At 35.4% G+C, this 25,570-nt stretch overlaps 2 protein-coding genes and 1 long non-coding RNA gene across 3 annotated transcripts; 1 reads left to right on the forward strand and 2 right to left on the reverse strand.

The window, feature by feature from the left end:
- Positions 1-825: 825 nt before the first annotated feature.
- Positions 826-6,074, reverse strand: LOC128207926 (baculoviral IAP repeat-containing protein 5-like). The gene is made up of 4 exons (XM_052911126.1): positions 5,816-6,074; positions 4,653-4,762; positions 2,949-3,066; positions 826-1,831 (listed from the first exon to the last, which is right to left on the reverse strand). The coding sequence occupies exons 1-4, from the start codon at positions 6,020-6,022 to the stop codon at positions 1,742-1,744; spliced, it is 525 nt and encodes a 174-aa protein (XP_052767086.1). The 5' UTR covers positions 6,023-6,074; the 3' UTR covers positions 826-1,741.
- Positions 6,075-9,549: 3,475 nt separating this feature from the next.
- LOC128217007 (uncharacterized) lies at positions 9,550-19,000 on the reverse strand. Its single transcript, XM_052923802.1, has 10 exons — positions 18,874-19,000; positions 17,515-17,574; positions 16,483-16,636; positions 14,373-15,913; positions 13,812-13,973; positions 13,122-13,282; positions 12,219-12,434; positions 11,745-11,835; positions 11,342-11,472; positions 9,550-9,888 (listed from the first exon to the last, which is right to left on the reverse strand). The coding sequence occupies exons 1-10, from the start codon at positions 18,904-18,906 to the stop codon at positions 9,693-9,695; spliced, it is 2,745 nt and encodes a 914-aa protein (XP_052779762.1). The 5' UTR covers positions 18,907-19,000; the 3' UTR covers positions 9,550-9,692.
- A 100-nt stretch (positions 19,001-19,100) lies between these two features.
- Positions 19,101-25,533, forward strand: LOC128225105 (uncharacterized). Its single transcript, XR_008259604.1, has 4 exons — positions 19,101-19,213; positions 20,155-20,313; positions 20,555-20,742; positions 21,728-25,533. It is a non-coding gene; the product is annotated as an uncharacterized LOC128225105 (long non-coding RNA).
- The last annotated feature ends 37 nt before the right edge of the window (positions 25,534-25,570 follow it).

The following is a 25,570-nucleotide window of genomic DNA, read 5'->3' on the forward strand; positions in this document are numbered from 1 at the left end:
CACAACATTGACCTTTAAACCACTGAACTCTGCTGATCATGACCTAGGCCTAAGCGTTTGCTTCCACGCTGATGGACTGATTACCTTCCAGGACATACAAACATGTAAACAAATAGCACATTAAATGTGTTTTTGCTAATTCAGAAACTTGGAGCTTTATGTCTGGGAGTGTTTACATTTGACCAACTTTTAACACCAACCTGAAACTATTTATAAGCGGGAAAATTGGATCCTGATTTCAACCTGAAAGTAGGGGGCCAATCTTATAAGTGAGGTTATAAGAAATTTAGAATCGCGTCAGAATCAGTAATATTCAACATACGGTATTCAACTGACTGATTTATAGTCTGTTTATGATACCCCAATAAAAGTGACAAGATCACAACCATCGGACTAAGACGACCATCTGCTTTCTTTCGCTATAATGAACACTCGATATCGCCTGATTGGAAAACGCATGGTTGATCACAGGAGACACATTTTGCTGCCTTGACCCTAGGGGCTTCAAACCTGATCCCATGAAGGTCTCCATAAACTCCTCTAATTACATACACCAAGTTTGGTCATAATATGTCAACCCTAAGAAATTGATTTTCAACTCCAATTTTAAGTAACAGTGACCCTGACCCTAGGGCCCCAAAAAACAGCCCCATGAAAGCTCTCCATAAACCCATCCAACATACAATGTTTGGTTACAGTACAGTTATGTCAAACCTTACTAAAGATTAGATATTCAGTTCCAAAGGTTTTTCATTTGATATTAAATATTAATGGTGAATTGCAAGTTTTTCAACATTTAACTGCATAAATGGAAAAACACACAAAGAGTAATAGATATTTCATTTATTAACATTTACAGGCAAACAAAACATGCATATTATGAGATAGCATGTAGACATCATTCTTGATATCTTGTAAACAAGGACAGACAGATTATCTTAATATTGAAGTTATTAATTTTTTATGTCGCTTCATAATATTTCGTGATTCTATGAACTAAATGTATTGTGTTGTTGGCATTTTGATCGATTGTTTACACAATAAAAGACCACTTTAACTTGGAGCACACAAATTATTGTAAAGTTTTTATTTCTGTAAATTATTTTGGTACTCTCAAACTTCTTATAGGTGCAGCGATACAACCATGTATTCGTTTAATGTTACAATGTTGCAACAAGCACATTGAAACACAAAAAAATCATATTGTTATCTCAGTACGGTGTGCTATGCAAACATGCAACTTAAATAAAAAAAGTAACTGTTTAATGAATGATACTTTGCAATTATTATATTGTTTAGACATCTATTCCCCTGTAATTAAAATCAAATAAAAAAATAAATAAATTGATAAAACATTTCATTGCTAAATAATGATATTTTTGCACAAATGAAAACAATGTCATTGGGTTGCTCTACCTCGCCCACTTTGAAATATAACTTCATCAAGCACAAACAATGTACCTGGAAGAACTTTGGAACAATAAGAGGAGATTGTGACATTTCCTGTGGTATATATAATTATAATTATGCCATCCAATTAGATGTTTTATGTACACAATCTGTTTTTTAATGACCCTCCTATTGTACATTAAATTGTCAATTTATATTTTAGACTACAGTATTGATATTTGCTTCTAGTCTTTTATCCATTTTGCAACCTTTTGGAGGCATTTTGTTACTGTTAAGTAAACTCCAATCATTGATGATGTCTTCACTTTGTTGTTGACATGGAGAACTGTGGTCAACGCCTTGCAGTCAACTTTTTCATCTCTTTTTCAACAGTTTTACAGTAATCCTCAACTTCCTGTATCTTCATGTGAAAATGCTTTGCCTGTAAATTATAAAAGACAACAGAATATGTTAACTGTTATGACCAATTTCCCTATATGTTTGAGGATTGTATGCATAGTTATTAAACAGTTCTAAATGTTGCTCTTGGGGTTTTTGAGTTATAGTTTTAGTACAACATGCATGCGATTCTCATGACAGTAGTTAATTTATGCTTTGAAATACTGTGACCTAAAAACGACAATAGGGATCATGTGCTGGTCTTGACCAACCACCTTGACAAGTTTGGGAACCGTAGTAGGACCAAGCATACTGTAGCTTTCATTTGCTCAAGCTGTGTTCAAGGTCAACATGACCTTGAACCTACTACTCTTGGTATCAATACACCCCTAGCTTCTTCAAAAGAGGGCATAATAATTTTGACAAAAGCCTTTCACAAAAGCATATATAGTGTGATGCAGCATATTATTAATTCTATTGTTTTGTCATGTAGTTAACAAGAAATTCCAAGATTTAATATGTATTGTTCCAGCTTTTTACTTTATCTTTTAAATTTATACCGTATGTAAAGTAACAATTTCCAAACACAGACTACAGTTACTGTTAAGTTACAATTATCAAACGCGGACTAGTTACTGCTAAGTTACAATTTCAAAACACGGACTACAGTTACGGTTAAGTTACAATTATCAAACACGGACTAATTACTGTTAAGTTACAATTTCAAAACACGGACTACAGTTACGGTTAAGTTACAATTATCAAACACGGACTAATTACTGTTAAGTTACAATTTCCAAACACGGACTACAGTTACGGTTAAGTTACAATTATCAAACACGGACTACAGTTACTGTTAAGTTACAATTTCCAAACACGGACTACAGTTACGGTTAAGTTACAATTATCAAACACCGACTAGTTACTGTTAAGTTACAATTTCCAAACACAGACTACAGTTACTGTTAAGTTACAATTTCCAAACACAGACTACAGTTACTGTTAAGTTACAATTTCCAAACACAGACTACAGTTACTGTTAAGTTGCAATTTCCAAACACGGACTACAGTTACGGTTAAGTTACAATTATCAAACACGGACCAAACACATTTGGTTACACTCCTCTTTAATTGATATTTGACCCAAAAACTTCACTCACAGCTTTATTAACCTGCCGGTCACACTCAAGCTTCAGGAACGCCTGCACAGTGAGCTGCTCTACTGGCTTCTTCAGGGACAGAAATGTGCATGAACCAGAGTGCTTTTTATGTTCTTCCCTTAAAGATAATGGTTAGAAAGAATATTAGATAAATCAATTACATATGTGTCAATACTTAAAACTGCTTTGCCTACTAAACATCAGCCAAATGGTAGCTTAATGGTAAATATACATGTTCTATCTTTTAAATGCATACATTATGCTGTGAAAGAGTAAGTTTTGTCAAGATTTGAATTATATTTCAAGAAATTTCTCTGCTTTTTCATTAATGTACATGAAACAAATTGGGAAAAAAAATATTCTTTTTTTTTTTGGGGGGGGGGGGGAGAATGGATACTTTTTCGCAAGGGGAAACAGCCTTTAGATGGCAATAAATTGCACCAAAAAAAAATCACTGCTTATGCTTGCATTTGTAAGAGCAGTTCAGATCTTAAGAAAGTATGAACATATACAGTGAGTCATTGCAGATACATACATACTAGTGTTTGAAAATCAGACTACGTTTGATATCGATAATCAAATTGAATCGGACCAAGTACTTCGATTTACTATCGGACAATAATTAAAAGTTCATAAATTTAGTAAGGAATATATTCTTTATACAATAGTATCATCATGATCATGATCTTTTAAATGGTTAAGCCTGGAATCAGTATGTGTGATGCTATAGTCATATTTTTTTGCAACAGTAAGTAAATTGTCATAACATTTTTCTATTTTAATAACTTAACAAAAATATAAAAACACAACACATACTTAATAATTGCACATCAATTGCAAAATGATGCACCCCGCATTAAGTATGTTATCTTAGCATTTTAGCCATGTAAAAGCATATTAAATATATATCTGTGAACAAGCTTAGCATTTCATAACCCGTTATATTGAACATTTCACTAAAATATCTTAATTTCATGAAACTTTCACAAAGAAAGTAAATTAGTTAATTACAAAAGATACCAAAAAAAAAGGTTTCAAAAACAGAACGCATCTATCCAGGATCCCCGGTATTTGCAGGTACGACCTGACCAACTACACCATAGAGACAGGTTATTGAATAAGGTTTTATGAAATATATAAACAATTAAAAAATGTTTGGGAGAGTTTGTAAGTTTAAACAGAAGTGTTCACATTCACCGCATTTGTGTAAGAGAGTGTCCGCAATTACAATGAAATAAACAAGAATTTACCGGACAGAAAAATTGACATTAACTCGTCTTTTACCACAGAACAAAAAAATATGTAGTTACTGGAAGTAACATTAGTAAATTAGTGACATCGATTTTGGACAACCACTATCGATTGTCGCCGACATAGCATTGTCAGCGACAATTTATCGATTATTCTCGATAATCGTTTCATCACCAATACATACCAAAATTCATGAACCATGAAATAAAAAAGGTTTCAGATATAGAACCATACAAAACTTCATGCACAAAATGACCATCTTGGCAATATTTACATGTGTATGCACTGGATCAATATTTAGCATATCAACTGAAAAAAACTGAGGATACACAAGTTTGTCTTTTGTTTTTTATGGATAATGTATGTACAGTGTATCATGGATTAAAGGCCAGGTTTTGATTGAAATATTCCATACAATGTGAAATGGAGGCAATGCAAGTTGTACACTTGTACCTAGGGTCGTCCTCTGGCTCCCATCCATCAAGCTCCTTGTAGCAGCAGAAACAACGGCAGGCATCGGGCGCCTCACTGCTTGGTATATGGTAGAAACCAGCATCTGATAACTGAAGATGGTATATAAAAATATCAGAATACATCTTCAGGTCAACAAGATGAGATAATTATCCAACAAAATAGAAACAATTTATTACCAGTGTTTAGTGGGTAAAAGCAGTCATCCAACTTTCTCAATGGTTAGCGATTCTAACATCTGGCAACACACCAAGCATAATTTTTTATCTGAATAGGTTAATTCGGGGCAGAGGCCTTAGAGGGTATAGTGATTAATTGTCCAAATAATTGTACGTTGACGGATTTTTTTTAGATTTTTGATATGGCAAATCCTTCACGTACAAATTGTTTAGTATCAAAAGTTATCAAAAGGATTTCGGGTTAAAGCATATAGCGTCTATAAAATATCATAAAAACAAGAAATATTACCAGATAATGTTATTTTATATTAATTAGTTCCGTACACTATTTTTTTTATCCAACTTATAATTATGAATTTGACGGCTTTTCTTCATTTCATTCTGCCAAAACATAACGATATATACATGAAGGGCACCTGCAAGGCTTCAGGGCACAGTTTTAAATTGCTCGGAACATTTCGGCCATGGCCGAGTTGTTACGAATGTATAACGAGGTCTATCTTGAAGCTTTGTCGGAGGAGGCCGAGTTATTACGATTGTATCGAGTTGTTCCCCTTCGCATAATTGTTTTCTGTGTCAGTCAACTTTCGTTTTATTGGAAAGGTAAACAACTTGTTTTAATGCTTGTTTAGTGCAAAATAACATTTCACTTACATGGTAAAATATGAATTTAACTCTTTATGATCAATTTCAACCATAAAATACTTCACTTTAAACAATTTCAATATTTTTAAAACACCCCCATTTTTTGCACATTACTGTTTAGACGTTAGGGATTGGAAGAATCCCGTATAACACGTCTATAATTTTAGACTAAGTGATTAAGTAAGAAAGAGATATTTATGTTATTGGGCTAGCTTTGTTGAAATAGCAAGTAGCCAAATAACGTATTGTGTGTGTTTGTATGTGTGTGTGTGTGTGGGGGGGGTAATTCCTGTTTGGTAAGAAGGTTTAATGAATACTTACTGATGTTGGATTGCAAGCACTGTCTTCATCGAACGGCCAGTCGGAAGTGAATGTCTTCAATCTATTTTCAGCAAAGTACATCTTATATTCATCAAAACTGGCATCGTATTTCGATACAACGTTGGCAAGATTAATATTTTCTTTGTTCTCTTTCTTCGATTTTACTTTTTTGGTTGCTTTCCTGGTCTTTTTTGGGCCCATTGTCATTTCATTCGGTGACAGATTTGGTGTTGTTCAAATCCCGCGGCTTCCGGTTGGGAGCAAAACATTCACGAATTAAATTAAAACAAACAAAAAAAACAATTCACGAATTGAATTGCCGTTTTCATTACCACAACCATCAACCTTCGTCAAATCGAAACCGACCAACAAGTTATTGTCATTGTTAACTAGCACTCCCTCTCATCCTTCATCATCATCATCATCATCACCATCATCATCTCACGCTGTGGACCGTCACGGGGCAGGGGCTGTGGACCGTCACGGGGCAGGGACCGGATCCGTGTTTGACTCCGGCAGCAGCCTTAAATCTGTTAACGGTTTAAAATATTGGCAGAGGAGTTTACTGGTCCTCACCAAGACAATTTTAACAATTTATAGTCAGAAATGGTGATGTTTTGGGCGTATTTTATTACCCTGTTGTTCGCTATATCTGATTAAAAATAAAAAGTATCCGCTAGTGTAGAGTGACGCCGTGAAGCGAGAATGTAGGATCTGATTTGAATGAGATTGCATACTCATCGTCATCATCATCGACGTAATAACCATAGTCAGTATGATGCCGTTCATAATTGAACATCAATTTGTGATTTAGCATCGCTTATTTATGTGTAGCGTCGTCATCATTCATGAAGTCCATGTCACATGACAGTAGAGTAGTGGTAGAGATTGGGTACATCATACCTTTGGTTCTTAGGCAATATCTGCTTCTTAGATCCATTCTTTTTATTCTTCTTTGATACTGTTATTGATGTAGCTGAATTTTTCCTGTATTTGGAATTTTGATAATTTATAATCTATTTTATGGATAAATTTGTCAACTTGAATTACATCAGCCCATTGTCGCCTAGAGCTGGTAGTTCTAATTGCGTAACTCAGTATTTCTTTCAACGAACCTTAGGCCCACCATTCAACTGACCATTCTTGGAGCTGTTTTTGTACATTATCAATTACTATTCTTGTATTTCTGACCCTCAGTTATACAGGCGAAACGTATTGCAAGAGTGATTTTACTATTTTCTTGTACAGTTTGACTCCATGAGGAACATTTCCTTTAATAGATGCATTCCTTTAACAATTGTATACATTGTTACCTAGCCATGTTGATTAACCTAGCTGATGATATGATTAATGAATTTAGACCTTTAGCAAAGATGACGCTAAGACCCTATTCTTTTCCAACCCTTGTAATTCCTTCCCAGTCTTTCCTCATGGTAATATTCTTTGGTTCGTGGTTGCAGATTTGCATGTTGCACATATGACATCAATTACCATTCGTGAGACTGCATTTGCGGAAACAAACGTGTTTTTGTGTGCCTATGGTCTTCATTTTCAAGCAAATTTAAACGTTAGTATCAAACGTCTTTTTCTGGCAGGTCATTTATGAAAATTAAAAGAGGAAAGGTCCCAGACAATGCCATGGGGAACTTCACTTACTACATCTTGCCTTTCTATGTTTTTTCCCTGATACGTAAAAATGTTTAATCCATGTAAATGTTTCCTCCTATTCATGCATTCCATACCTTTTTGAGCAGTATTTGTGTAGAAACCAAGGTATATTATATCCATATCTGTTTTATCATCTAGAGCTTCTGACCATTCTTCTATGCATTTCAGGTTGTTACGCTGGATCTTTTTTCGAAGTTCTTGCAGGTTTTCCAGATGCGTTACTACATGTGACCCTGTTTCTGATATTAAGCAGCATATTGGCGTGACCAAGATATACCTGTAGTTAAACACGTTTGTTCCACTCGTGTTTCAACTACTTACAAAGGTGTGCAGACTATTGGAAGCTTTTCGTTCCGTTGAGAATTTGTTTTACATTATTTTTAGTGGTGTTTTAATGAGCGTATCTATGATGGCCTTGACTTCTCTGTCCACGCGAAAATCTAGGTGGGAAATGCTTTATCGCTGTTGATTTTCTATGTTCAGTATTCTCTTAGCTTTTACTGTGAATACAGAAAGTAGTTGATGAAAGTTTCTGCAAGATCCGCATGTTCAGTAATCTTGTTCACAGTTTTGGAAATAATATTATGCACCTGGTACTGGTAGCCATATACTTGATAACATTTTCGTTCGGAATTGATTCCCAAAGTCAGTGTTAGTAGCTTATTCTTTTTTGTTTTTGTCCTTCTCTCCTACTTTGAGTAATAATTAGTGTTTCCAGTCCTAAAGCGCGAGCTAGTTGAAGTACACCTATTTCAGCTGCAGTTTTGTTGACTTTCCTTCGTTATGGCTATATCAAATATTACCACATCTCAAATATTACCACCTTTCTCTTATTTTCATAACATCCTATTCCAGATATCGTCAATAATCATCACTAGATAGTCTTGAGATGATAATTTTCCACTTGTTTTTGAATATTAGTTGTTCAAGTGTGTATTCTTGTTATTCTTGTTGGATGTTTCTTTGTTCTCAAGTATGTACATGGAATTTATAGGTCACTGCAAGATGAAGTTGACGCCAACTCATCTCTGTTCTTGATGGGAAACAGACTTCCAGCTTAAAGTCTCAACAACCTTAACCTTTGACACACTGACCTTAAAATAAATATGGTTCATTGGCTGGTCATTTCCAAACTTAAAACCAAGTTTGGGGCATCTCGACCCAAGCGTGCTTCAATTATTGGTCGGAAACGGATTTAAAGCTCGACCACCACGACAATGACCTTTTGACCCACTGGCCTCAAAATCAATCGCGTTGCAATGCTGGTCCTTACCAACCTGCCCACCAAGTTCAAAGTCCCTGGATCATGGGTTCTTTACATGAATCGGAAACAGAGTTTCAAAGGTGTTCCAATGCTGCTCATAACAAACCTGACCACCAAGTTTGAAGTCTCTGGGTCATAGCGTTTTTAACAGGACTCGGACTTTTAGCTCGAGATCACCACGACCTTGACGTTTGACCCACTTACCTCAAAATCAAAAGGGTTCTTTTTGCTGTTTTTTTTTTAAAAACTTGCCAACCAATGTTGAGGTCCCTCTGTCATAGCGTTCTTCGATCATATATCGGAAACGGATTTGTTTGCTCGAGGTCACTACGACCTTTACCTTTAACAAACTGACCTTAAAACACTAGGGTAAAGTAGCTGGTCACAACAAAATGCCAAACAGATTTGAGGTCTATGGGCCTATGAGTTTTTCACTTATTGATAGGAAACTGTGAGTACTGCGATAACTTAATTTGGTAGATCAATATTTGTACTGGTGTGTAGTTAATATAGGAGTAAATATGCAAAACAATAAAAAGAATGAGTAAATATGTTGTCTGATGAAAAAGAAAAAAAGCGCTTATGACTGTTTGTGTGGAATCATCTTATTCTTCAACCTTCTTTCTTAAATTCCATCCCTACGTTTTTAAATAGTTCGGTCCCAGCAGTGGAAATCATTAAAAAAACTAGACTCAGTTTAGGGCTTAGTGTTGAGACTCAATTTCTAGGTGTATGTGAATGTTGTGTTTTTGACATGCTTAAATTTACAAACAAACATACCTTTTTGTTGAATTATTTAATATAAAAAATGTATATTCTAATAACATTGGTCGAAAGCAAATATCCACCTGAACTTGGGAGCTAATATATTCAGACTTTAATAAGATGGTGCAAGTTTTTTGCATAAAATAACAAAGTCATAAAAAATATCATGCCCATTTCATATCACAGTAACTGGAATATATGTACACAGTCCTTGTGACACATCACTAGCTTCTCATTTGACACTCCAAAGCAGGTGATGGTGACATCATCAATGGTTGCTAAGTAACAGCCTGTGAACACATCCCAAACTCCCAGCATTCCATTGGTTTCTTTAGCGACAAGCAGGTCATGTGACATCATGCCGGCACTGGAACAGCTAAAATACACAGAATACAGTACATATAGATTGGAGCAAACTAAATCAGTTATACATTGAGAGGAGAATATCTATGATGCCATGCCAGGCATTCTAGCTATGCACATTTGTATTGTACTACAAATAGGCATTTGGAGAAACAGATTAATACCCCCGAACGCCGCCTCTCATTATGATTTATCATTGAATTTAGTTTTATGAAATTCCATCTAGTAGTTTTCAAGTAACTGTGCGGACAAAAGTTTGACAAAAAAAAAACACAGAAAAAGGCAATAACTCTGTAATTTGTTAAAATAGTGTAATGATTCATGTACACTGAACTCCTTCTCATTGTGATGTACCATTGTATAAAGTTTTATTACATTCCATCCGGTAGTTTTTAAGTTATGCTCCGGACAAGAAATAAGTAACAAAGGGCAATAACTTTGTATTTGGCTGAAAAAGAATTGCAGTTCCTGTACACTGCACTTCCTCTCATTATGATCTATCACTGTATGAAGTTTTATTAAATTCCATCCAATAGTTTTCAAGTAATGCTCTGTACAAGAAAAAAATAAAAAAGGGCAGTAACTCTGTAATTGGCTGAAATAGAATTGCAGTTCCTGTACACTGCACTTCCTCTCATTATGATCTATCACTGTATGAAGTTTTATTAAATTCCATCCAATAGGTTTCAAGTTATGCTCCGGATAAGAAAAAGTAAATAAAGGGCAGTAACTCTGTAATTGGCTGAAATAGAAATGCAGTTCCTGTACACTGCACTTCCTCTCATTATATTCCATCCAGTAGTTTGCAAGTTAATGTCTGGAAAAAAAATGACAGCAAAGAAAACAAATAAAGGGCAATAACTCAGTAATTAGCTAAAGTAGGGATATGGTTCTTGAACACTGCACTTCCTCTCATTGTGCTGTACCACTATGAAGATCCAATCAATTCCATCCAGTACTTTTCAAGTTATACTCCGGACAAAAAAAGTAACAAAGGGCAATAACTCAGTAATAGGCAAGCATAGAGTTATGGTTATTGTACACTGCACTTCCTCTCATTATGCTCTACCATTGTATGAAGTTTAATCCAATTCCATCCAGTAGTTTTTAAGTTATGCTCCAGACAAGGTAAATTGCAACGGACCGACCGACAAACCGATGGACCTACCGACCGACCACAGGGTGACTCCAATATACCCCCTTCAAACTTCGTTTGTCGGGGATATAAATATACCAGTTAAGTGATTGCAAAGTAATTAAGTACATTCTGTACAAGTACTCAGTGTTTGTGCTACCCATAATCATAGCCTAAATTTTAAAACAATCTTGGATACACTTTTGTACATGATTAACAGAGCACCTGTTTTTCCCAGGCAAAGAACCAATGCCTCATTAAAAGGAAACACATACGGCAACCCAAATCTAGCAAAGACTGGTTAAACGAAATATGTTGTTAAAGTGTTTACCCTGCCCAAGTGTCTGTCAGTGGGCGTAGGGAGAGGAGTATTTCTGATGAGCAGAATTGAGGGTTGACCACAACCACCGAGCCTGCCTCCCGACCACGTCGACATGATAACATCGGCAATATCAGAAAACCCTGGAAATACCCTTGCCCACTATACAATCCAATCTTTGTGTCAATTTCAGTTCAACAATTTACAAGTTATGAAAACAAAACCATGTGAATAACATTATTTGTTTGCTTAAAGGTATTAAAAATAGGGTTTTTAACTTTTTACTATGAACCCACAACATTATATATAGTCTTCCTCGCACCTCCAAACTGAAAATGGTAAACAGAATGATCATTTAGAAAACTTGTGTTTAATCTTTTGGAAAAAAAAACACCCTTGAACATCATTTACGTACCTCTTCAAAATAGGCAGCGACACACAATGGGTAATTTGGGCAGACTTCACTGGTGTCAAAGCATGAGAGAAGCATCCCATGTTTGTAGTTCCTAAGAAACAAAAGTGAACATCATGTTTCTGCATGAGTACTAAATCAAAACAGTGCCAAAATTTTGTTGTGGATGTTCATCAGTAAATGCTGTCATAGGCATGGGTACCCAAATTACAGTTCATGTTATTGGTTGTTGTTTAAAAACAGGCAAGTTATAAGGCAGACTTTGTTAGCTAAATGAAGGTTGCTTTGTCAGTTATGCAAAAACTAACAAACACATGCCAGTAATGCTATTGGATAACAGGCATGTAACAGTTGCCCAAAAGATGTTGGTTGAATACAAGAAAAGTGGCATTTTTTATGAGGAAAAGTTAAGAAAGCTCTGTACATAAATAGACACCAAAGTGAGCATAACTGATAGTACTAACAGTACTGACATACCAGATAAGAACCATTCCCTTGGCGGTGACCCCAAGGACAGCCTCCTGTAGGCCCCGAACATTGGTGAGGGTGGTCAGCTGCTGGTCAGTTGGTTCGAGGGGGGCCCTGTCCCAGGCTCCAGGATCAAGCCCTGTGGTGAAGACAGTCACATGGGAATTCTGATCCTTGTACTGACTGATAAACAGGTGTGTGCTGGACATGGGGAACACAACAATGCTGAAAGGGAAGTTAACAACCTTCTATACAATCAGATGGAGATGTACAAAAATCTCACTCTGGTCTTTTAACAAATGAATAATCAAAAGTGAAAATTACTGATAATTCTAACATAATAGATGCCATTTTCCATTAAACTATAAAAAAAATCTATACATGATTATGAAGTACCATCCTGGTTACCTGTGACGTCATAATTTTTATGTTTTCTTTACGGTAAGTTGCTACTTATAGATAATACATATAATGCCACATTAACTTGATTCACAAAAGAAATGAACCATAGATGCATTGTTGTGTTTTCTTGACTTTAATAAAACACTGTCACTCGTTCATTATTTTTTATTGTTTTTGAGTATTCCAATTTACGAAGATTGTCAGTCATATTACTTTTCATTTAGCAAAATGCATAAACAATATGTAACCCTGACTAGAGCTTCCCTGGTTCTTTAAATGCACCAGTGTAAAGAACTGTCACACGGTTACAGTATCCCCATTTAACATCCCTCCAGGAAGATGATTGGTATTTTTTAGTGGTGTGGCGGGAATTGGAACCTGCAACCATGGATTAACAGTCAAGTGTTTTATCACTAGACCGTGGGTCTGCCACATAATTTGTAGTTGTCCTTACAACCATGGGTGTAAATGATACATCGTTATGATGGCCCCATATGCCATATATCACACCTGGTGGTATGGTAGGTGTCCAGTACAGTTCTGTGCAGACTGGTTCCCTGGAGAGAGTACAGACATGCAGTCGTTCCACTAGACTGGTTCTCCAAAACAACAACTTGAACACACTTAGGGTCTGGAACATGGAACAGTGTTCTTCCAGCTTTCTTTTTCACCTGATATGAAATGTAAAGGACACTTTATAGGGACTCCCACACAATTTTCATGTTTGTATTAACAAAATTCAATATGTTCAAATTTAGCAAGCTCATTAATTTATTTAAATAAGCACCAAACAACTAAAATAATTTTTTTCTTTAAAAGTGAAGATTGTTTTGCGACATTTCCATTTTTTATGAACATTTGGTCTCTTTTTAACTTCATATGACAACAATAATCCATATTTCTACATATAATATTCAGATTTTCAACCCTGTGTTTGGTGACAGTCCTTCTTCTGTAATCTGCTATATTAATTACATTAACTGAGCTGATGTTGTTTATTTAAATTAAAACTTACTATCAATCATGTATGAATACCTTATTTCTAACAATATTAAGAGATCCATAATGATGTACGTGTACTGTACAAATACCAATCATAGTAACTCAATGTCTTCCATATTCTAAAAACTTATAATTCAATTTCTGTTTACTTAAAAACACACATAAAAATGAAATCATGACTAATATGTAAGGGCTTACAGTGACTTTACATGAGTGAGTGGAGACCAGTGTCCAGCAGTGGTCAGTGAGGTTGAACACCTGTAGGGCTGTCCGACACAGGCACACTATGTATGAACTGGTGCCCTCGTCGTCCCTACATTCACAACACACAACCTCCCTCACACATTCACTGTCTCCTAACTGTAAATGGAAAATAAAAACATGTACATACTAAACATTCCATACATAATTCATCATCAACAAAACAAGTGTGTACATCAGAAAGAATTTTACTCCAGTCTGGTACATGTAACAGACAATCATATTGATTATTTCATTTTATCTTATGGCATTCATATTTCATTTTAAGGTAGCACACCCCTTGAAAACTCCCACTTGAAACTCTTCAATTTTCATGACTTAGTCTATGTTTTTAAGCACAGGAGTGGACTACAAATATTTTTCAAGGAAATGATACACATTCAGAAATGATCAAGCTATTTATTGTTTGAAATGGTGCCCATTAGGGTCTTACTACGTTACTGGGTAAGTTCCAACTGTTTTAAACTCATCTTGCATTTTTTTAAATATGAAACGTACCTGAAAGCTGCCTATTTCTTGTAAATGTTGAACATCACTAGTTTCTGCTGCCTCGCCCTTTCTCAAGCTCTGGTTTTCAAGTATATCATGTGTTGGTATACCAGTCGCTGTCTGAACACATAATGCACTTTTCCCATTTCTTTCATCATTTTCTCTTATAATAGCCAATGAGTTAGTCATGGATTGTTCAGAATAAACTTCCTGGAAAGGTGTTTTCTTTTCCTTAAAGTCTTTATTACTGAAATCAAACTTGTCATTTTGGGGGGATTCAAATAAAATGGGTGAATCTATATTCTCTACCTTAGAATTGTTCAGGCTTGTACATTTATCGCCAGGCCTTGATTCTTCTATATCAGACATTTCCATTTTAGACATATCTTCAATTTCTTTTCTATCTTTTAACATTACATTTCCCAAATCACAGACAAGGCTAGTTTGATCATCAGCAACTTTAAGTGGCGTCTGAACTAAATTCGGAGCTTTCTTAAAGATGTCAGATTGCTGAATATCCCTTTTTATAGGAACATTACCTGCGCTGTCTGTTTTACAACTAATGTCATGTTTAACAATGGTAGACTTTCCACTTGAAAGACAACATTCAAGATAATCATCAGGAATGCTGAAATCTTCAACTTCTCCTTCCTTTCTTGCAACTTCATCCTTCAGACATTGGAATATTGAGCTGACAATAACTTGCCTTTTTCCTAGAGGAATGTATCTTGGTGAGGCTTTTTTGGACTGCACTTCAACCAAGGTATCATCACCACACTGCTCTGCAATTCGAGATGACCGTCTCTGAGATCCAAGGCCCGAGGAACGCCTCTTTCTGGTTCCAGACTTTCTTCTCACCTTCCCAGTGAAAGTAGCTGCCCCATGTTCTGTGAGCTCACACACATCTTCCTGCGTAGAGCAAACACTTGTCACTGTTGTTTCAGACCCATCAGGGTGGTTGTCTTTGCCACCTGCAGTTTCTACACTTCCTTGGTGATTTTCATTATTCGCTGTTGTTCTGTTGGAATCGATTTCCTTCATAACAGATCTCCCATGGCTACTTTCGGAACAAATCGAACCTTGATGTGGTAAATTTGATTGCCTCTCAAAAATAATGACTTCTGCATTTTCAAACAATTGTTTTGAGCTTTTATCTTCATCTGTATTTTGAGAAAAACAGTGTTTATCTTCATCAAGTTCTTTCTGATTTAAGCTTGAATGTTCTTTTACACTCGGTCTACTGATCAGTTTGTTTGGAATGAAGTTTTTCCGTTTATATTTCAATAAACTAAGCTGCTTCGTCTTTGGTTGTAGTTTCACTTGTTCTATAACTTTGACATCATCAATCTCAACCTGTAATTGAGCTTGACACAAATGATTAACACCAACATCGCCATCAGATTTGACAGGTGACACAAAGATGTCCTGACTGAGTTCATCTTTTACAGTCTCAGATAGTTTGCTGATCCTAGTTTCATTCTCTTTGATGTTTGCAGATTTGGTGTCAGTCCAAGTTCTCTCTAATGTGCTATGGTTGCCAGTTTCAGAATCTGAGAATAAATAAAGTGACAAAGTAATTTAAGCAAGAGGGCCAAGATGGACTTATATCACTCACCTGATTTAACAAAGAGTTATAAAGTTATTGATCGGACAACAATGAATGCTCCCATCTGTTTGGTGCAGATAAAACTATTACGTACAACAAATGAAATTGTCCCAGTGGTTTACAAGGAGTAGAAGGAAAATGTTGATGTCAGATAATGGACAGTTACCTTATCACAATAACTCATGCTGAGCACTTTGTGTGCTAGAAACAGTACATGTTAGATGTAATGATGAAGCTCGTTGGGGAGGATTTACTAGAATGTGTACAATCAACAATTTTTTTGAACATGGCTTTTTAACAATAATTCTATATTTCCAGAAAACCAAAAATACACAACATGAGTAATCATTGTATATTTTTTTTGTTTATCACAATTCAGGCTGAAAAGTTTCATAAACTTTAAAAATGCTGTAATTTTATTTTAAAATGTTTCTTGAGATCAAAAAGCCAAAATAAATTCAATTAAAAAGCTATATGAATAAAGAGTGGGGGTCTACTAAAGTCTATTACTACCGTCATGGCCAGAGATAGCAGAGTGAATTCCGTTTACAGGCAACCCAGCTCTACAACACTTCTGTCCCTCCTTAGAACCAGGTAGTCCTCTTTCTGCCTCCTGTGCCAACCGTTGTCGCACATGTGCCTTTGCTTTTGAAGCACGCTCACATCTCTAAAATATTACAGGTTAATTCATGAATTTGAAAGGCTGGTCGTTGTTGACTGATGCCCATTTATTTTAACAATTTTATGTTTTATTTTAGAATCAAAAAAGAGGATCCAATATCAGGCTTTGTAATAATGTCAATTAAATATATGTTTTGTACATTTTTTTTCATTATGAGTATTTTCGTTAAATAATAAGCAATCACAGATAATCCCTGACTGGTCTGCTTATTTGCTTAAATTTCCTTTAAATCTTAACTATGTAGGTGTAATTAAAATAATGTTAATACTCTCATATTGCTGATTTAAATAAGTTGCCACAATAAATGGGTCCAATAATGTTCTACATCACAGTAAGTTGAGTTGTGATGAATAGCCCCAGAAGCCAGCAGGACACAGATAAAGTCTAATACCGAGTGGGGAAATTAATGAGTGAAAGGTGTAAGAAATGTCACTTGCATAACAGCTCTTGCTGACCAACATAACAATGAAGCTTCGTGTCTGAAGATAATAAAGTATTGGTGCTACATGTGAACAATTTTTACTAGGTCAAAGGCCATAATTCTTGTTAGCCCAAATGAAATGCGACAGAAGTGGCAGGTTAAAAGCAGCCCATGATGACTAACTTACCTATGAAATTTCATGTGTAGATGGAGCTGCTTCAAACCAAAAGTAAGATCCTAATCCTAATCCTAAAAGCTTTTTTGAAAAAAAAACACTGCTTTTATTTGATAGATTTGAACTGACCTTAAGGTCATTTAAACCGTCTGTTTTGGCCGGCATCCCATTCTTATTGAGATCCCTGATAATAATACAGATCAACATTTTGCAATATTAATGACATTCATGAGCCTTTGCAATTGTTTGTAAATACTGGTAACTTACTTTTAGTTTTCGCTTTTTGCTCATGTACTCCTTGTTAATCTCTCTCAATCTTTCTAAGATCTGAAAAACAATAATCAGAAAAAATATTATTTAAAAATCATTTAAGTACTATTTTCGTTGCATGGAAAAAAAATTATACCTTTTTCAACGCCTGCTTGCAGAGAAGTGTGTATACTTATTAATTATCAAGTAAATACGGTTACAAGAGCAACACAAGGAAGAGCATTCTATGCCCATCTACTGTATGTATTTGTATGTATTTCTTTAAGACCTTGGGTCAAGGATAACCAGTGAAAGTGCAAGCACTTATTTCCAACGGGGACCTTTTTTTATCTCTGAAGGGACAGCACACAGAAAGGACAGTGGTGGGATACAAGGAAGTCCGGGCGGGATACCCTAGCACTTTTTCGAAGAAACCCCTTGGTTCTTTTACGTGCTCGGTGTAAAGCACCGATACACGGGGTACAACTTTCCTGGGTTAAACCAGTACTGAGTACACCATTTTTCAAAGCACTACCCTTTAAATGCCAAGCGCCAGGCAAGGAAGCTACTTGTACCAACTTTTAACATCTTTCGGTATAAGGCGGTCAGGGATCGAACCCACGACCTCCCGCTCCGTAGGCGGAAGCCTTAACCACTGGGCCACAGAGACGGTAAATGAGTCAACTCATTCTTAAAAGAACAATCAGGGTTATGTATAATTCCAGAATCTAACTCCTCTCAAATAAAATACCAATACACACTAATCGTTTTCTGGAAAAAAAATGTAGCAGTCTTGCCTAAGACTGTAATAAAAGGAATGATATATTACTACCTGACGCTTTTCTGATGACCTGTATAACGTCTGGTCCGCAGTCTCGATGGTTATGCATTTGGACACCGAACTCCACGTACAGATGGTCAGAAAAGCGTCCTGTCATAATATCACCTATGGGAGATGTAGTGGTAAGTCTCATTTAATCATTTGTGGGAATTGCATGGATCGGACAAGATTGAGTACAAATTAAAGTGAACCTAGGAGGAAAAGTGCGCCCGGTGTGGGGCTCGAACCCACGACTGCCGGAACACTAGCACGGCGCTCTAACCAACTGAGCTAACCGGGCGGCTGGTTCTAACCCACACACACTACACTCCTACCCCCATTAACCTTTTTAGGCCGACAGAGGAACTCCTGCCGTTTACCGCTGCCACCAGTAAAGTGAACCTAGGAGGAAAAGTGCGCTCGGTGTGGGGCTCGAACCCACGACCTCCGGAACACTAGCACGGCGCTCTAAATCTAAGTTAACCGGGCGGCTGGTTCTAACCCACACGCACTACAAAATGAAATTGTGACAAAAAAAGGAACCTTGCGCATTTTACCTCTACTTCTTCATCATCTGCATTGGAAAACATTTTGAAATATCTTTAGTGCTTAATATTGCTATCCATGTACATTCTCAAACATGGAAAAGAATGGATGAGCAATGTTGTGTCGTAAAAATTAAATACAGTATGGATTTTGATAAACGACAGTGTGGATTTAGGCAGGTGCGTGTTTACACAATTACGTCATTGATATCTGTGTAAAACACATCAGTACACCACAGCGAACAAAATTGCTGGTTTGTAAAACCTTGGAAGAGGCTTTAAGGAAAATCCAGGAGCTGGAAATGCAAGATAATTTGTGCCTGACTCTAGTACGAAGAATTTTGGGAAGACGGTATTAAATATTTCCATAATTTTATGCATTATTTAACTATTGATGCTTGCAAATCATTTTTTTTCAGCAAAGCACACAGTGATTTGGTGGGAATGAGCTGAATTTTGACCTTTACAAAATTTATTGACATTTAACCTAAACTAACCTAAACAAGTTAAACAAATGACAATTGGCTTTATAATGGTAGTCCTAGTTGGGCCTCATGTTCTACAGCACTGTAGTTTATCAAATGACCATATATCTTTTTACTGGTAGTCATAGCTGGGGGACACGTTCTAAAGCACTGTAGTTTATCAAATGACCATATATCGTTATACTGATAGTAATAGCTTTGGGACACGTTCTAAAGCACTGTAGTTTGTCAAATGACCATATATCTTTATACAGGTAGTCATAGCTGGAGGACACGTTCTAAAGCACTGTAGTTTATCAAATCACCATATATCTTTATACTGGTAGTCATAGCTGGGGGACACGTTCTAAAGCACTGTAGTTTATCAAATGACCATATATCTTTATACAGGTAGTCATAGCTGGGGGACACGTTCTAAAGCACTGTAGTTTATCAAATGACCATATATCTCTATACTAGTTATCATAGCTTTGGGACACGTTCTAAAGCACTGTAGTTTATCAAATGACCATATATCTCTATACTAGTTATCATATAGCTTTGGGACATGTTCTAAAGCACTGTAGTTTAACAGATGACTGTATATACTCCGGTACATATCTATACCTAACACTGGTTTATATGGCAGGAAGTATATTGTCTTCAGCTGTGTTCTTATTCCACTGACCATACACATTTATATTAGAGATTTTGACTGGACTTTAGCTTAAAAGCTCTGTTTTTTTATTAAATTCTCTTACCATATAACTCTATAAAGGTGACTTTCTCATGCACTGTAGGTCAATTGACAGATGTTCATTTTTTTTAGATTTGGCCTAAAAAGACCTGTAGCAGTTAACAAGCTATTAGATGCACAATAGCACAAAATGACCACCACCACTATCACCCTAAAGTGTGTGCTTGGTGTCTGTCTACACGTGCTTGCTTCTGGAATGTTGAAGAACAAACTGTGTTGAAACGCCAACTGGTAAGACTGTGCTTTGTGTTTGTAATTTTGTATGATAAGACATTTATTGTTTCCGCCAGGCCTAAAGGAAATGTCTATGAACAAGTACAGGTCTATACACAAGTACAGGATTGAAATATAAACAACGATTTAAAGAGTATTGAGTTGATGAGTGAGAACAAAAATGATATACCCATGTACATTTACATGTTCAATAAATAGTGCATCTCATACTCTGAATAATAATTCATTTTGCTATTAGGAGTTGGTTATGGACCTTTGCCGCCCTTCATCCAGAGCCTTCCACAGAGATGGCAGATATATCGCTGCCTGGACCAACAGTTGACCATGCCGTTGAGTCCATGATATCAGTAGCAGCCATGAAAACATCTACAGAATTACATCTGCGGCCGTGGCTATTAATGGATACATTCTGCACCACTTCCATGTGTAAGAATAGAACTTTCCAAGTCCTCAGCATAAGCATTTCTGTATTTAAAACGAAAAATAATTTAAAAAAAATAAATATAGTTTTAAATAATTATATACAGGCAAAGTAAATTATATAATTTGTTTCATGAATGTGTTGTTTTTTTAATTGCTGTTAAAGCAACAGTGTGCACCAGATGATCAAATTGCAAGTTTATTAAGTTTAGCAGTTATTTCATATTTTTCCATTCAAAAAGATTACTGGGTATGTCTACCTAGTAGAATTAATTTCTTATGCGTGATTGGCTAGTCGATGTTATCACATGATATAACCAAGTTAGGTGTATAGCTTTAATATACCACTTGATTGAAGTAAGCCTTCGTAGCACAGTTGATACAACACTGGACTTCAATTTCGGTGACACATTTTTTTTTACATGTTTGTACTTTTTTTACAATTATGACATAAAAGGGTAACACATTCTATTAAATAATTGTCCTGAGATATGTTACAGAAAAAAAACTTTTTTAGTTCCAATCTGGTGTACAGTCCCTTTAAGGCCTTATACCGTACTTGTAGACTTATTGTTTATGATAGTCTGTTTAATCATTTTATTGTATATGGGCAACATTTTATGTAACATCACTTTATGTAAAAAGTAAGCCTTCGTAGTACAGTTGATACAACACTGGACTTCAATTTTGGTGACACATTTTTTTTTACATGTTTGTACTTTTTTTACAATTATGACATAAAAGCGTAACACATTCTATTAAATAATTGTCCTGAGATATGTTACAGAAAAAAAACTTTTTTAGTGCCAGTCTGGTGTACAGTCCCTTTAAGGCCTTATACCGTACTTGTAGACTTATTGTTTATGATAGTCTGTTTAATCATTTTATTGTATATGGGCAACATTTTATGTAACATCACTTTATGTATTTTTTTTTATAAAAAGTCACTGTGAATATAAACAGTTTTCAAATATGTACATTAAAATTGCAGGCTGTCAGTTTGAAACGTCTCTACTCTGACAGAAGGAAGGGAATGAATACCCAGGATTGTTCCTCAGGAAAATCTCTTCAACAGGCTGTTGTCAGTTTGCATGCTCTTTGGATGGAATTACTCTACCTTGGCTTGCAGAGAATCTGTGATATAAAAGACCTCTTTTGTGCTGCATTGTGTCATTGATTTATTGTATTTTATATGTATTATGCCACTATTGTAAAAACAAATTGGCATATGTTTTAGCGTATGTTTTCAAACAGACACATTTATATTTCAAACAGACACATTTATATTTTTGAATAATTTGAAAATACATTTTGTAGGTTGACTTCAATCCATGAAACATTAATGGTAGGTTATATTTGACCAGAACATGACAAGTATTGTTTTCGGAGTTTTTTGGTCGAAGGTGAAGGTAATGGCTAACAGTGGTTATTCTGCACAATGAACCTTGAATTCTTTGACCTAGGACCATTAATATTTAGTGATTGATATATCAGTCCAACTCATATGTGAAAGGGACATGATGAAATTGAGCAAGAGCTTATTAGCATTGCAAATTATTATTTGTTCATTTTTAGCTCGACTATTCGAAGAATAGGTGGGCTATACTATCATTAACAATTCTGCGTTAAAGTTTTCATTTTATGTAATAAAATCAAGAGTTTTTATCCAATGGTAATCAAACTTGGTCAGACTATTTGTCGGCATGTTATCTTGAAGATGTATGAATATGGGTCATCCCTGGTCAAATTCTAGGTCACTAGGTCACATCTTAGAGAAAATGTTTCCATGTCATAAATTCAACATTTTTTTCATATCTTTATGAAACTTGGTCAGAATATTTGTCTGCATACTATCTTGAAAGTTTTTTAATATGGGTCATCCCGGGTCAAATTCTAGGTCACTAGGTCAAATCTTAGGAAAATCATTCCACATCATAAATTGAACAATTTTTGTCAAATCTTTATGAAACTTGGTCAGAATATTTGTCTGCATAATATCTTAAAAGTTCTATAATATGGGTCATCCCCGGTCAAAACCTAGGTCACAAGGTCAAATTTTAGAAGAAAGAATCCCACAGTCATAAAAATTCATTAATTTTAGTCAAATCTTTTTTAAACTTGGTCAGAATATTTGTCTACATGTTGTCTTAATCATTTGTGAATATAGGTCACCTCAGATCAAAAACTAGGTCACTAGGTCAAATCTTAGGAAATACTTTCCTGATGTCATAAAAAAAATCCATGCTTACCAAAGCTATCCATATCAGTTAATAACTAAATTCAATTGTTATTTTATAAACACACATCCCAATCATGAATTTCAGATCTAACCATATTTTTCAAAAATTTAAATTTTAATTAACTTTAAAAATATTTGTGTACATGAAATCTTAGATGATAAAGTGTGTCATCTAGGGTCAAAAACTAGGTCTCTGGGACAGATCTTTTTGGAAAAGCTGATGTATTTATAAAATGTTCGTTTTTCCTCACACAAATGGAATAGTTTCTGTTGATCAGGTTATTTGTATGAATGATATCTCCGATAAATATAAATATGGGTCTTTTTGGTTAAAAATACTAGGTCATTAGCTCAAATCCTAGGTTTGCAAAATTGCATTGTCAAATAGAAAATCAAGCTTTGCCGCGTTGGCGTCTTGTTATTTTTTTTATTTTGACAGGCACATTTTTATTATCTTAACCAAATCAAACCTTGTTTTGTCACATTGTGATTCTTATTCACTTTTTTTATTTAATTGTTTTATTGCTTTTTACAGGCACATCACACTATTATTGTATTTACGTCCAATTCCAAGAGGCGTAGTAGAGCGCACTGTTTTACGACAGCTCTTGTTAACCTGTAAAGTGAAACCTGGTTATAAAAATGACATGACTGTGTCATTGTGTTGGCAGGCCAGGAGGAGGGCAGCATCAAATACATCTACAAACTTAGTATACAAAGTATTATAGAATTGCTTTCGGGGCCCATAGGATCAAGGTCACTAAAACAAAAAAATATTGAAACTTAATCGCACAACAAAGGCTTAATTAATTAGGTTTGTCTGTCAATCATTGAAAACTTGTTGTTTTTTTGCATTGCAGCATTTCATGCTTAATTTTTATTTTGTCTCTTTATTGCATATTACCTTTATCATTATTGTATTCATTTCTAAGACAAAGCAGCATATAGTTGAGGGCACTGCCCCATGACAGCTCTTGTTTATCCTAAAAAGAATACAATAGTGATATACCCTGATATAGGTAGTTTTGGTACATTATCACGGTTTTAATTTTAGCTTTACTGGCCAAAGATCAGAATATCTGATGTGATGGTAATGTGTACGTAGTATGTGCTTCCTAGCGCCTGTAAACAATTGCTTGTGAACACCATACAGTCTTTAGTTATGATTGTATCTCAATAAAACAGTATTTAGATATCCAATAGAGCTCGGTTCCTTTCGAAAACCAGTCAGATCTGCCCATGCATGCCTAGATTATAGGCCTTGAACGTCTGTGCGACTGTAAACAATTGCTTGTGAACATGGTACAGTCTTCAGTTTTAATTGTATATAGATGAAACTTGTACAGTATTAAGATATCAATTAGAGCTTGGTTCCTTTCGAAAACAAGATCTGCCCATGCATACCTAGATTATGGGCCTCAAAAGTAAAAAAAAATGCTATTTTTAGCCAAGTCTACATGAGCGAAGTCTATTTTTAGACAAGTTTACATGTAAAGTCACAAATTCATGTGAAAAATTGTTCAAATTAGGCCCCTGGGGTCATTATTGGCCACGCCACTGGGTTCACCGGTTTGGTATACTAAATTGGGAAATGTTTGAAAATCTTTATGTCTGAAACAATATGCAGACCCTTGTTATTTTGAATAAGGATTATTTTATTGGTCTGCTACCATGGTTGTTCAAATTATGCCCCTAGGGTCAAAACTGGCACTGCCCCCAGGGGTCACAAGTTTTTTAAGAAATATTTTCAAAATCTTCTTGTTTCAAACCACAAGGCTCATATCTTTGATATTTGTTGTGGAGCACTATATGTAGACCGTCTAGCAAAACAGTTGAAATTATGTGCCCTGGGCCGGGCCACCATCCATTTTGTCCTTTTAAAGCTACAAAAATGAAAATTTGACCAATAGTACAGTTTTGTAGCAAATTTTATTCTCCTCAGATGACCTTTACTTGGCACATATTAGAATACTAGTAGTTCATGCAACTAATCTGCTTACAACACTTTCTGTTCTCAGATGTTAAATGTGCAACGTTTTAAGCTAACTCAAACACAAAACGTGAACAATATGTTTGTTGGCTATTACTCATACATACATGCTCTGGATCAAAAATAACCACATGAGCCATGCCACTAGAGCATAGGCACTCATGGGCCTCTTGTTTTTTTTAGAAAAAAAGCATACTGATCAACCCTATTTATTTTAGAAGTTAGCTGAAACTAAGAACTTTTTTTACCTTACTTTTATATTAGATTGTGTATTGCTAAGATTTTTGCTTAAAGCTCCATTTAAGGTAACTGTTCATCTCAAATGTAACAGCTTTTGCCTTCAAACTTTTAAAATTTCATTGAACCAGTGGGTTCATCATGATGCACATCTGTAAATGTTTCTCCCTAATATGGGCTTTTATGTTTGCAAACAGAACATTGAACAATTGGCTTTCTGTGTAAAGTAAACCCTGTCCAGAACATTTGTCAAATTGCTGTGTCAGCACTTGTTTGAATGGATTTATTTTATTTTCATATTATGATTTCAAATAAAGTATTTAAAAATGTTGATTTCTTGTATGAAGTGATTACTATAATCCTTATAA

The sequence above is a fragment of the Mya arenaria genome, chromosome 2 (assembly GCF_026914265.1).
Source record: "Mya arenaria isolate MELC-2E11 chromosome 2, ASM2691426v1".
In the NCBI taxonomy this organism is placed as follows: Eukaryota; Metazoa; Mollusca; class Bivalvia; order Myida; family Myidae; genus Mya; species Mya arenaria.

Excerpts from the sequence above, each read along its gene's own strand:
- LOC128207926 (XM_052911126.1), bottom strand. The coding sequence starts at position 6,022 with ATGACAATGGGCCCAAAAAAGACCAGGAAAGCAACCAAAAAAGTAAAA. Across the intron at positions 4,763-5,815 it reads GTGCTTGCAATCCAACATCA|TTATCAGATGCTGGTTTCTA; the intron begins GTAAGTATTCAT and ends TACCATCTTCAG. Across the intron at positions 3,067-4,652 it reads GAGCCAGAGGACGACCCTAG|GGAAGAACATAAAAAGCACT; the intron begins GTACAAGTGTAC and ends ATTATCTTTAAG.
- LOC128217007 (XM_052923802.1), bottom strand. The coding sequence starts at position 18,906 with ATGTTTTCCAATGCAGATGATGAAGAAGTAGAG. Across the intron at positions 15,914-16,482 it reads TGCTATCTCTGGCCATGACG|ATTCTGAAACTGGCAACCAT; the intron begins GTAGTAATAGAC and ends ATTTATTCTCAG. Across the intron at positions 11,473-11,744 it reads TCGCTGCCTATTTTGAAGAG|GGTTTTCTGATATTGCCGAT; the intron begins GTACGTAAATGA and ends GGGTATTTCCAG.